Here is a 12,821-nt window from a genome sequence, read left to right on the forward strand (position 1 = left end):
AACTGCAACAACAATAAATGCAACAATTTTGATTTCAAATTCTCAGTAATTAGCAAAAAGCAGACAAGACTGATTTTATCTAATCTAATCTAATCTATAATATAATATAATATAATATAATATAATATATTATATTATATTATATTATATTATATTATATTATATTATATTATATTATATTATATTATATTATATTATATTATCCTAGTGGTCAAACACAGGAACTGCAACAACAATAAATGCAACAATTTTGATTTCAAATTCTCAGTAATTAGCAAAAAGCAGACAAGACTGATTTTATCTAATCTAATCTAATCTATAATATAATATAATATAATATAATATAATATATTATATTATATTATATTATATTATATTATATTATATTATATTATATTATATTATATTATATTATATTATATTATATTATATTATCCTAGTGGTCAAACACAGGAACTGCAACAACAATAAATGCAACAATTTTGATTTCAAATTCTCAGTAATTAGCAAAAAGCAGACAAGACTGATTTTATCTAATCTAATCTATAATATAATATAATATAATATAATATAATATAATATAATATAATATAATATAATATATTATATTATATTATATTATATTATATTATATTATATTATATTATATTATATTATATTATATTATATTATCCTAGTGGTCAAACACAGGAACTGCAACAACAATAAATGCAACAATTTTGATTTCAAATTCTCAGTAATTAGCAAAAAGCAGACAAGACTGATTTTATCTAATCTAATCTAATCTATAATATAATATAATATAATATAATATAATATAATATATTATATTATATTATATTATATTATATTATATTATATTATATTATATTATATTATATTATGTTATATTATATTATCCTAGTGGTCAAACACAGGAACTGCAACAACAATAAATGCAACAATTTTGATTTCAAATTCTCAGTAATTAGCAAAAAGCAGACAAGACTGATTTTATCTAATCTAATCTATAATATAATATAATATAATATAATATAATATAATATAATATAATATAATATAATATATTATATTATATTATATTATATTATATTATATTATATTATATTATATTATATTATATTATATTATCCTAGTGGTCAAACACAGGAACTGCAACAACAATAAATGCAACAATTTTGATTTCAAATTCTCAGTAATTAGCAAAAAGCAGACAAGACTGATTTTATCTAATCTAATCTATAATATAATATAATATAATATAATATAATATAATATAATATAATATAATATAATATAATATAATATTAGTTTAGGCACTGCAGGCAGTGTGTCAGTACAGATTTAGGATTATTTCACTTGTTGACTTTGTCTACTTACATGGATTTCTTTGTGTATAGATGTGTAAAGCTTTCTTTCACATGATCCTAAACATGAAACTTATAACGTAAAGAAACGTTTTAAGTTTTAATACTTTTCCTTTTCTATTTTCATGTTTACTTAAATCCGGCAGTTCTTTGCATGTCACCAAGAGCTTCTTCTCGTCCTCCTTTTTATTCTTATATAATTATACTCCTGTTCTAGGATAAATTAAGATGTTTTAAATCTTTTAACGCCTCCACAACATCCAGCATTATGCGTTTCCAAATGATTCCAAATTTTTTTTTCCCGCTCCACTTGTGTGCTGTTGTATTTGTGTTGGTGAAAGCAGCAGCAGCAGCAGTAGCCCCCCACCCCCCCCATGGCACGCCTGGTTGTAAACATGAGGGGGAGGGTGGTGTTGTTGAAAGCATGTGGTGTAACTCACCAAGGTTTCCTACCTCTGTATTCTGCTCAGAAACCTCAGACATGCCAAGTAAAAAAAAAAACTCCAGTCAGAAAAGAAGAGCATTTTAGGAAACATGCGAGGAAAGGAGAATAAATACTGTGTAGCCTCAGGAAGCCAGACCCTGAGTGGAGAACATGATGAAAAAAGGAACCGAGAATAGTTTGGGTGGATTTTTTTTCTTTTTCTTTGAAATGTAGTTTGAGAAGTTTCTCCTCACTTCAGCACAGGAGAAAATGAACGGCTCTGGAAATCGATCTGAGGCTGCGTTCATGTGCACAGACGTCTGCTTCTGAGACGGTAGCAACAGACAGACAGACAGACAGGATGGAAACCCGAATCCTTGGACGTCCTCTTCCTCTCCTTTCCTATCCTGAGTAATTTAAAGCACTAAAATTTCTGAAATATCACGAGTCGGAGGTTTTACTGGCGTCTACCAGTTTTTCACAGGAGGCAGATCACCGGCTAACGGTCAGCGTACTGTAATCTGTTCTCAGCAAGCTCTGTCCTTAATTATTTATAGCAACACGGCCGCCAAAGGGCTAGAGTAATTGCAACCAAATGCAGAGGAACGTCAGCCGTCTGAACAGAAAGCAAAAGGACGTGAAGTGGAGGAGGGGACGAAACCTTTTGTCAGAACTTTTGGCACAGTGTTTTTCCTTTGGCTTCAAATAAATATCACTCCTCCAAGATCATGACCTAAAATAAACCAAGCACTCAGCAAGAGACATCCAATGTGGTGCAGCTACTACAACTACCAGAAAGAGCAAAAAATAGATCTCTCCCGGGCTACGAGACAATGAGGTAGCCATGTTGACTTCCTGTCAACTGACATGTTCCAGCAAAATAAAAACAACACCCAAAAGTCCAGGGTTCAGGAACTTACCATCCTACTCCAGTGTAGTTCCCGGTCCGGCTGCCCAGGCGGTCAGGGTGTGTCAGTTAGATAAAACAAGACTGACTCCTCTAAATCTCAGCATGAGGCCTCTCTCTCTCTCTCTCTCTCTCTTTTTCTTTCTCACTCGTTTTTCTCTTTCACTCTCTTTCTCTTTCCATGCAGTCACTCTAAACTCCCCCTCTCCAACTAGAACTCCAACTTTTCCAATAACAGACTGTCTGGCCAAGTCCCTGCCCCGTGCCTGGAGGAATTCCCTGGACTCTGCACGCACCGGCCGTTATTTCCGTATGGAGTAGAAGCGATCAAGCCTTGCCACCATGTGAAAGAGAGAAAGAAAGAAAGAAAAGAGAGAGAGAGAGAGAGAGAGAGAGAGAAAAAAGCAGTGGCTGAATTCTGCACCGCTCTGCTACAGTGTGAGTTACACCCCCTGTTGCCTGGTCAGAGAGAGATATATATATATATATACATATGGGACACACATGTGGAGAAGCCAGAAAGGGGAGGGAGATGATCTTTTGGTGACCCCTGGCTCTGTGTGTGTGTGTTTATGAGTCATTTGGGTAAAAGGTACCAAAAAAAAAAAACACACACTCCCCCTTCTATTAATATGCCTGTAGAGGGAAATAGCCACAAAGCCTTTTTTTCTTCCTATAGAGCTTCTTTCTCTTCATGAAAGTGTGAAGTCGTGAAATATATTAAGGTACAACATTAACAGAAAGCACCTGGAATGTGTGTGTGTGTTTGCGTGTCTGTGTGTGTGAAACAATAATACGAGATGCAAAGTCGTGAATTGGGTTAAGTGTAAGTAGCTTAATAAACACATCAGTAGAAGTTCTTCAGTAAGCAAACGTGTGTGTGTGTGTGTGGAATTTACACAGGGAATTCTCTGTACTGATTTTATGGACTGATGCCTCGGTGCATTCCCATTACTGACGCTTTCTCTTTACAAAACGGTTCAAACAAAAATAAATATTTTTCCGTTTTAAATGTTAATTTAATCAGATAAAAATTACACATGGATATTTATTAATGTGCTGAAGTGATGTTTTCACAATAACAGAAATATGATATTCAGAGGAGATTGAAAAAATTTTTTTTGCAAGTTGTAACAAGAAATCTGATAAAACGCTGCAAAGATTTTTGGTCGTAACGTTCGCGAAAAAAAAAAAATCTCTGTAAATTGAGTTTGGGTAAAATGATTACGTTCTTGCTGTATTTATTGAAGGAGTCTCTAGTGTCAGGGTTTTGTAACAGCTGGAGACAGTTAAAAAAAACACTTCAAAAATCATGATGTGTTAGTTAAAAAAAAATGTACTAGTTAAAAATGTAATCGATGGTAAAAAAAAAAAAAAATATTATAGTATTAAATAATATTGTATTAAAAAATAATATATCCTAGCTTTCCACTTTTTTCATGTAACCTTGTTGAAGGAGGAAATAAATTGTTCAGATTTTTCTTTTTTTTTTTGTAATAATTTATGTAAAGCTCTGAATGCATCTTTTCACAAGCCTGAGCTGCATCCAAGTGATTCCTGTGTTTTAAGTTCGGAGTTCAGTTCGGTCTGAATGCATTCTGTATTCTTTTTTTTCCATCCTCCATTTTTAGCATTTTTCCAAACAACGTGGTTTTACATAACAGCATAACAGTTTCAAATTTCCTTCACAATGCGGCAGATGCGTACAGCATGCGGTTACAGCTTCATCTCACATGCTAATGTAAAGCTGTTTCACTCTTTCTTTACCTCCTTTTTTTAAGTTTGATGCTAAGTACTGAATGCTGCTTTTAAAAAGGCATGAAGCTGTTGAACAAAAGCCTCTCTCTCTCTCTCTCTTGCTCTCCCTCTTCTCTTTGGTCAGATGAATTAGGAATAAGAAGAACCAGCCATGCTGTTTGACTTCCTGCAGGTTTTGTAGGTCTTGTTAGAAGGCTGGTTATAAATTTGAAGAAGAAAGTAAGAGCAGAACAGAGAAAGTGCCGTATTCATGGTTCTACTGTTTCCTGGGATCATTAAGTTTCGAATTCAACCAGTAGGAACACGAAAGAATCCTTTCCTGACAAAATGCACGGCCTAAACTTAAGACTTAATGGACATTGATGGATTTTTTTTCCATCCTATAATCGCAAATGTACACCCAAGTAAAACAGAAATTGTTGCTGAAATACAAAATGGCTAGTACAATTGCTAGAACAGTTAGCTTGTGCTGCTAATCTGCTAATAGCTAATATAACACCTGGAACAATTTTCTCACTGATTAGTGCGCTATTAATATGTCTTAGAAGAAGATATAAGTAGTTAGAAGAGGGTATAGGGATATATATGTATATGAAGTTGCCTATTGGTGGTGAGCTAATTTCAGCTAGCTCTCGATGCTAATCTGAAACAACGCTGTCCTTCCCTGGTGAGTGTACTGCACATAGCTAGTTAGTTTGTGCTGCTTTTAGCTAATAAGAAATCTAAATAAAAACAAATTTCTTTGCCTGTGGTGGGTGTACTGTACCTAGCTAATGCAGTTAGCTTGCGCTGCTAATCCACTAATAGCTAATATGAAACATTTAAATCATATAACTTTCTCTGCCTCTTGTGGGTGTACTGTACCTGGTGAATGCAGTTAGCTTGCGCTGCTAATAGCTATGTATGAAACATAAATATGAAACCTCTGGTGCTCGTAGTGTACTTAGGTAATACAGCTTGTGCTGCTATTCCGCTAATAGCTAATTCAATCATACAACTTTCTCTGCTTCTGTACTGTAGATATAACTAGCACGGTTAGCTTGCGCTGCTAATCAGCTAACGAAGTGAATAAGAAGCCTGGAGCGTTACATTCATCAAACCAATCAAGTTTATTCAATTTCATTAAAATTAAACAAAAGTAAATTGTATAAAGTAGTTGCAGTTAGAGTGTGTGTGTGAGTGTATGTGTGTGTGTGTGTGTGTGTGTGCAAAACGCAGCATGACCCATATATCCTAAAGCAGACTGTATTGAGACAGCAAAATCCCCCGAATATTTCATAACCACCAAATCTCTCACAAGACGGTTAGGCATCAGAGTATTGATTCAGCATAAAAGAAGTTATTAGGTCCTGTGAGAGCTTTGAGCTGACATTTTAAAACAGCAGATACTGGGCAAAATACACAGAACGTATGGTGATGTATTTCTCCACAGGAAATTGAAGTCGCGCACATGAAACTGACGACACAAGGAGAATGTATCGGAAAAGTATTTATCACGTACTCTAAACAGATACAGAGTGGAGCTCTAGCGCTTGAGATCTCTACTGCAGGCTCTGTGCTCGCTCGAAGGCTGGAGGTTTTATTTAAAGCTTTCATTTTATTATATACAACATTATTTATACAATAGAGCAAGACAGGCCGCTGGGGATATAAATCTAATGCTGAAAAACACAGCTACAAGACAAGTAGTATGCCATCATATGCTACATCAACCGGTGTCAAGCGGGCATAAACACACAAGTTAGAAAAAATATATCAAGAACTAACTACATAGGTCAAGAAGAGATAACTTTAAGTTTTGAGGTGCAATAGAGATATATAACAGCTTCAACTCTTTTCCACAAGGTTTAGGAGTGTGTTTATTGGAATTTTTGACCATTCCTCTAGAAGCGCATTTGTGAGGTCAGGCACTGATGTTGGACGAGAAGGTCTGGCTCCCAGTCCCCGCTCTAATTCATCCCAAAGGTGTTCTGTTGGGTTGAGGTCAGGACTCTGTGCAGGCCAGTCAAGTTCCTCCACACCAAACTCACTCATCCATGTCTTTATGGACCTGGTGTGCAGTCATATTGGAACAGGAAGGGGTCATCCCCAAACTGTTCCCACTAGGTTGGGAGCATAAAATTGTCCAAAATGTCTTGGTATGCTGCAGCATAAAGAGTTCCCTTTACTGAAAATAAGCCCACCCCTGAAAAACAACCCCACACCATAATCCCCCCACCACCCACCTTTACACTTGGCACAATGCAGTCAGGCAAGTACTGGCAACTGCCAAAGCAGGAAAAATGGGCAAGCGTAAGGATTTGAGCAAGTTTGACAAGGGCCAAATTGTGATGGCTAGATGACTGGGCCAGAGCATCTCCAAAACTGCAGCTCTTTTGGGGTGTTCCCGGTCTGCAGTGGTCAGTATCTATCAAAAGTGGTCCAAGGAAGGAACAGTGGTAAACAGACAACAAGATCATGGATGGCCAAGGCTCATTGATGCACGTGTGGAGCGAAGGCTGGCCCTTGTGGTCCAAACCAACAGACAAGCTACTGTTTCTCAAATTGCTGAAGATGTTAATGCTGGTTCTGATAGAAAGGTGTCAGAATACACAGTGCATCACAGTTTGTTGTTCATGGGACTGCATAGTCAGATCTGGACTACGGAGCAGTGAAAGAAGGTGGCCTCTTCTGATGAATCACTTTTTCTTTTACATCACGTGGATGGCTGGGTGCATGTGTGTCGCTTACCTTTGGAAAACATGGCACCAAGAGGCACTACAGAAAGAAGGCAAGCCAGCATAGGCAGTGTCATGCTTTGGGCAATGTTCTACTGGGAATCCTTGGATCCTGCCAACCATGTGGATGTTACTTTGACACATATCACCTACCTAAATATTGTTGCTGACCATGTACACCCTCTCATGGAAACAGTATTCCCTGATGGCTGTGTCCTCTTTCAGCAGGATAATGCACCGTGCCACGAAGCAAAAATGGTTCAGGAATGGTTTGATGATCAAAACAACGAGTTTGAGGTGTTGACTTGGCTTCCAAATTCCCCAGATATCAATCCAATCGAGCATCTGTGGGATGTGCTGGACAAATTCCGAGAAGTAAGAAGAAAACCTTAAATATAGAGTACAATAAGTTAAATTAAACAGAAAGAACAGAAATATAAGTGTGTAAAAATTGTCAGATAAAGCTGTCACGGCATTTCAGGTGTCAGTATCATTTCAGGGGGAAATAAAAATAGACAAAAATGATCTACATATCCGTTAGAATAAGCAATGTAGGTTTATGTCATGTCTTGTCACATGATGTGCTATCTGGCCTATGAACTCTACGCTCTTTAGTTTTTTTATTTTTTTTTATTTTTTTATATATATTAAAAAAGGTAGCACCGAGAATCAACTTTCCGAACACACACTCAAGCCATTTCACGCGAACAACCATCCGACCGAAATGGCTCTGCAGAGAGCGACTGTGATTAGCATTTGTTAATCAAAATGTCTGCCACCTTATCAATCAGTCCTCCCACACCTCCTTTTAGACGCAAAGCACTGCCGCAAAACAGGCTGCCATTATGCAAAGCTGCTTTTCTGTAGCGAGCGAGAAAGAATGAGAGAGTGTGTGTGAAACAGAGAGAGAGAGGCAGTGATTGTTCTCCCTGAGCTGCAAATGATGGAGATCAAGACGACGGTCCCGGCACGGTGAAACAGAGCTGACTGTGTCGGCGAACCCTCGTGAGGAGACGGAGGAGCGAGAGGATGAAGAATGCTCTCATCTGCCTCGGCACTGTAACTATTTAACTGTTCGGAAATGAAAGGGCCTTTTTGTGTGTGGACTTGATTGTTTGAGGCGAGGGCAGAGGGAGGGCAGAAGGGTTTGTGACAATGCTCTGGGGATGGAAGGAACGTGCACATGTGCACACACACACACACACATACTCTGTCACTTAATCTTACTGTCTTCATGTGCAATAGGCTCATCAGTCTCGTCCATGCATCCTTTGTGAACTCAATGTGTGTTTCAGTCTTACTCTCTCCCTCACACACACACACACACGCACACACACAGTGTGTCTCAGACAGGGCATATAACTTGCAACTACATTATGAGTGACAGCAGCTAAAAAAAGCTCGTCTATATTCTAGTCAGCTGTCGCTCAGTGAGTATTTGGAGGCTAGGAGTTGTGTAGATGTGTTTGAGGGGTATTTTAGAGGTTGATAAAATCCAGACATGTTTGTGTTTTATAATTACACCAATTTTACGTCCTGGTTTTCTGAAGGCTGATGATAAACACTGGACAACTCGGTTAATCAGATGCTTTTCAGCTCAGCACTGCCGTAAAGAGCGGTTATCTGAGTTAACGTCACTATGGAACAGTGTCTGTGGATGTTTTTTGTTTTTCACACCACTCTCTAGAGATTTTATTTCCTACTAAAATACGCCAGCGCACCCCAGCCGCAGCATCTACGATGTGGATGTTCAATGTTTGATGTCTGATGTGGACGTTAACTGCATTATTCCTGATTACATGCATTGCTCTATTGCCACAAAACTCCAATACACGCTCCAGAACATCTCAGTATGCTAGTCCCAGCTTGTTTGTGTTTACTTTGCCCCACAGGAAGTTCTATATAAATGTTTGCTCGCTCGGTGAGGTACGATGCAAATGCAGAAGACAGAGGCCTCAGTAAACAGCCAAGGTGCGCAAATCAAATCCGCCTTCAAATGTCATCGGCTCAATACGGGCTTATCGCTAAGAATCCAGCGAGGAGCTGTCCCTCCTATCCAATATGTTGAAGACAGGAGCTTGTGTTAACTGAACATCATGAATGTCATGCTATTATTTGAAGAAGTTCTGGGAAAACATTAGCGAAGAAAAAACAAACATTTATAGACCATGAAAATAAAAGTAGTGTCTTTATCGTACCTTGCTTAACTGATTATTATGTTATTACTAAATTACATCTCTACAAATGATGTTAACGGTGATGATTGTTGCTGTTCGGTTTTTGTTTCTTTTTTCCAGAAATTGCGTTCGAAAATGAAATCCATCGAGAAAATGTCGAGCACATGGAACATTGAATGTAAGGATTTTATTAAAAAAAAGTATACTCTTGTTTGTTTGTTTGTTCGTTTTACTGCACATTACTTCTTGCCACTGCCACTAAGCAGCACCTTCTCAGCCTGAAATATCACACCTCTTCTTATACACCTGAGATGTAATTATTGTTTTTCTGTCTTTTTTTTTTTTTTTTAGCTTATCATTTCTGCATGATTAAATTGTTTACTGTGTTTTTTATTTTTAAGTTTGCACAAAGTCTAGGTTTATGTAATGATTTCTTTAGAGATCACTTCAAACTGTAAGTGCAAATGGAAAAATATTAGAGCCATCATGCATTGAAAGGCTTTTTAAACTGTAAACACCCATCTAAAAATGTTAGTGAACTGCGTTGGATATGAAATGACCTTTAGATGAAGGATGGCTAGATAAATGGATTTCACCAACAACAACAAAAAAAATGAAGCTCAGCTTGCCATGAAGCGAGAGGTGAAAGAGTTCAGCTCCCTTGTGCTCTCACCTGAATTACCCCCATCTGTGTATATTTAGTTTAATAATTATAATGTAATAACCTTATAATGGGCAGCATGGTGGCTTAGAGGTTAGCACTTTTGCCTCACAGCAAGAAGGTCCTGGGTTCGAATCCTGGGTTTGCATGTTCTCCCCGTGTTTGCGTGGGTTTACTTCAAGTACTCCGGTTTCCTCCTACAGTCCAAAAACATGTACATTAGGTTGATTGGTAATTCTAAATTGCCCCTAGGAGTGTGTGTGTGTGTGTGTGTGGTTGTCTGTCTATATGTGTGGCCCTGTGATGGACTGGTGACCTGTCCAGGATGTACCCCTGCCTTTCGCCCAATGTGTGCTGGGATAGGCTCCAGCAGTTCCCCTTGACCCTAATTAGGAATAAAGCGGGTATAGAAAATGGATGGATGGATAATCATATAATCTGAAGAAGATTTGCACATACTGTACATTCAAACAAAGTAAGAAGTCAGATGATCGTTCCTCCGCTTCATGACCTAGTTACGTGATTTCTGTATATTATCCAAAACAGTTTCCCGCAGTTCTATTCATCTGATTTCTCCGTCTGTTTATCCATCATTCTCTTCACTCTATGACACATCCTATCCTCCGTAATCTGCACAAACGCAGCACTACAGAATTCCACCCAGCCTCTCGAAACGTTCTCGTAATTACGCCGCATCACACTTTAGGACAATCAACGCTTGATTGGAGTGAAAGAAAGATTGTGAGCTTTTGGCTCTGGAGCGGACGTTAAAGGCAGCGGATTACACGGCACAGGGCTAAGCGACACCCGCATTTTCATCTGATAACTTTAATCACTGCCTGCGAGACTGACATGCAGTTATTTTGCTGACAAAACATTACTACGCTGACGAAAAAAACTCAGATAGTACCTGTGGAAGGTTTGACAAACTCGACTTGATGCTGATTATGAGTTTTGAGGGATGCGGGAAAAGATTACGGAGGGGAACGTGTGTGCAGAAACTTTTCCAGTCAAACTTTTTCGCTAGCAGGGGGTTTCATATAGCACGCTTCGGATGGGAAAGACAGGAACATGCTTTTGCAGAAATGAAACAGACACAAGCACTGATGCTATTGGTCATTTTTTCACCACTAAAAGTCTCACCAAGCTCCTTGCGGTCCAGCTGCCAGGGTATCTCTTAGGCTAGCTGCCATCTCCGTTTACACATCGCCCCAGGCTCTGGTTAGCACCGTCGCCTCGTCACGGCTCTCTACGATATCAGAGTGACATCTACAACCTTGCTAAAAGTTATGATGCTCGAGTTCGAATCCCGTGAAAGCCAGATGTTTTATTCAGTCCTGTGTTCTGTGTGCAGTGTATCAACAGTTCCATCGCTGAAGTATCACATCAGATTTCAGCTATTCAGCTGACTGCATGCTGCTTAAACCTAGTGCTGCTGGCTTCAAACATGTTTGAGTGTCCAGTTGCATGAAAATATGCGTCATTAGGCATTCCAAATAATTATGATGTCATAATAATAACTGTAATGCTCTTACTTAGATAAAAAACATTTTTGCATATTTCGCCTTCGCATTTTTTGTTTTTTCCTCACCGAAATCCAATAGGCCATGGATTATTATTATTATTATTATTTTTCTTTCTTCTGTTCTCATGATCATGGCTTAATCTTTTCGAGATCTCAACATGACTTAAGTTTTCTGTGTATGCGGCATAAGAGCATATACTAGATGCAGCAAAAGCCCAATAAAGCAGCATCCTGTATGATCGCATTCGCATGTCAGTGATTGACATCTTCCACATAAGTCTCGGACACTTGAGAAGGAGGCACATACACCAAGATGCACATCAGAAATATCCGCAAAATGTTCTGATTATCGCCAGAAATTGTGATGTCGAGCGCACGAGAAAATTCAGTTATTATCAGTAAACATAAATGAAATAAATATATAATAATGCACAGCCTCTTAGAGCTTCCATAAAAATGGGAAGCACCATCCACATACCTTAACACAAATACACTGCATATGCATCAATATCTCAATATAAGAAATATCTCCAGTTTTCAAGCTGTCCTCAATTCAGAAGCAAAAGTATCCAGATGTGTCTTCAGCTGAGATTAAAAACCCACGACTGAAGGGGGGCAAGCGATTTAGAAACAAACACAGAAAATGCCCCATTACCCTTAGATGCTGGTTTTGACCCTAGAGGTCTTGATGAGATATAAAGGCTTAGGATAGTTTTTTTTGCGGTGACTCTATCTGTATCTGTTGTGTTAATCCTAACTGATGTTAGAGATAACCCCAAGACTTTTCCCTTCATTTATTTCTTACACAAATTGGTGGTCAAATCCTTCCCACTAGCCGACTTTGTAGTCTAACACATGCTTCCTCTGGACCACGTGAATCCAGCTGCATCTTTTCAAACCGCTGCATCACACGGAAAAAAGCACAATCTGCCCTCTTCTGCATACATACGGTATGCCATTAGCATGAGAGCCTCTGTTCATTCGGAATAATCTAGAACTCTGGGAGTAAAACCTCCGCTTGGACTCCAGTTCAATATTTTTATTTATAAAAATGATATTCAAGACACAGAGTTAAACTGTCTGTCTAATAACATTATACTGTATGTCACATGCGTAGTGTTTGACTAATCTGCTAAGAAGAGTTTATTCTCTGGATGCTCAGATGTGACACTGCAGGATCCGTAAGTAAGATTTGTACCGGAAGGTCTTTGTGCTGGCTGAGCAGGACTTAACTTTAATCAGCACACTGAATCTTTAATGTCCATGCTTTAGTATGCATAAAAGG

General features: G+C 38.2%; 1 protein-coding gene across 4 annotated transcripts in view; it reads right to left on the reverse strand.

Moving 5' to 3' along the window:
* sgcd (sarcoglycan, delta (dystrophin-associated glycoprotein)) overlaps positions 1 to 12,821 on the reverse strand; it is a 173,430-nt gene that overhangs the window by 88,546 nt on the left and 72,063 nt on the right. Inside the window, exon 1 of one of the 4 annotated variants that reach the window (XM_058415612.1) lies at positions 2,712 to 3,101. The exons of the other annotated variants lie outside the window; for them this stretch is intronic. Within the exon in view, the coding sequence (XP_058271595.1) occupies positions 2,712 to 2,714 (3 nt within the window). The 5' untranslated portion in view covers positions 2,715 to 3,101. Of the gene's footprint in view, positions 1 to 2,711; positions 3,102 to 12,821 lie in introns of those variants that run through there. 4 annotated transcript variants of the gene reach the window in all.

The sequence above is a fragment of the Hemibagrus wyckioides genome, linkage group LG18 (genome assembly GCF_019097595.1).
Source record: "Hemibagrus wyckioides isolate EC202008001 linkage group LG18, SWU_Hwy_1.0, whole genome shotgun sequence".
Classification (NCBI taxonomy): Eukaryota; Metazoa; Chordata; class Actinopteri; order Siluriformes; family Bagridae; genus Hemibagrus; species Hemibagrus wyckioides.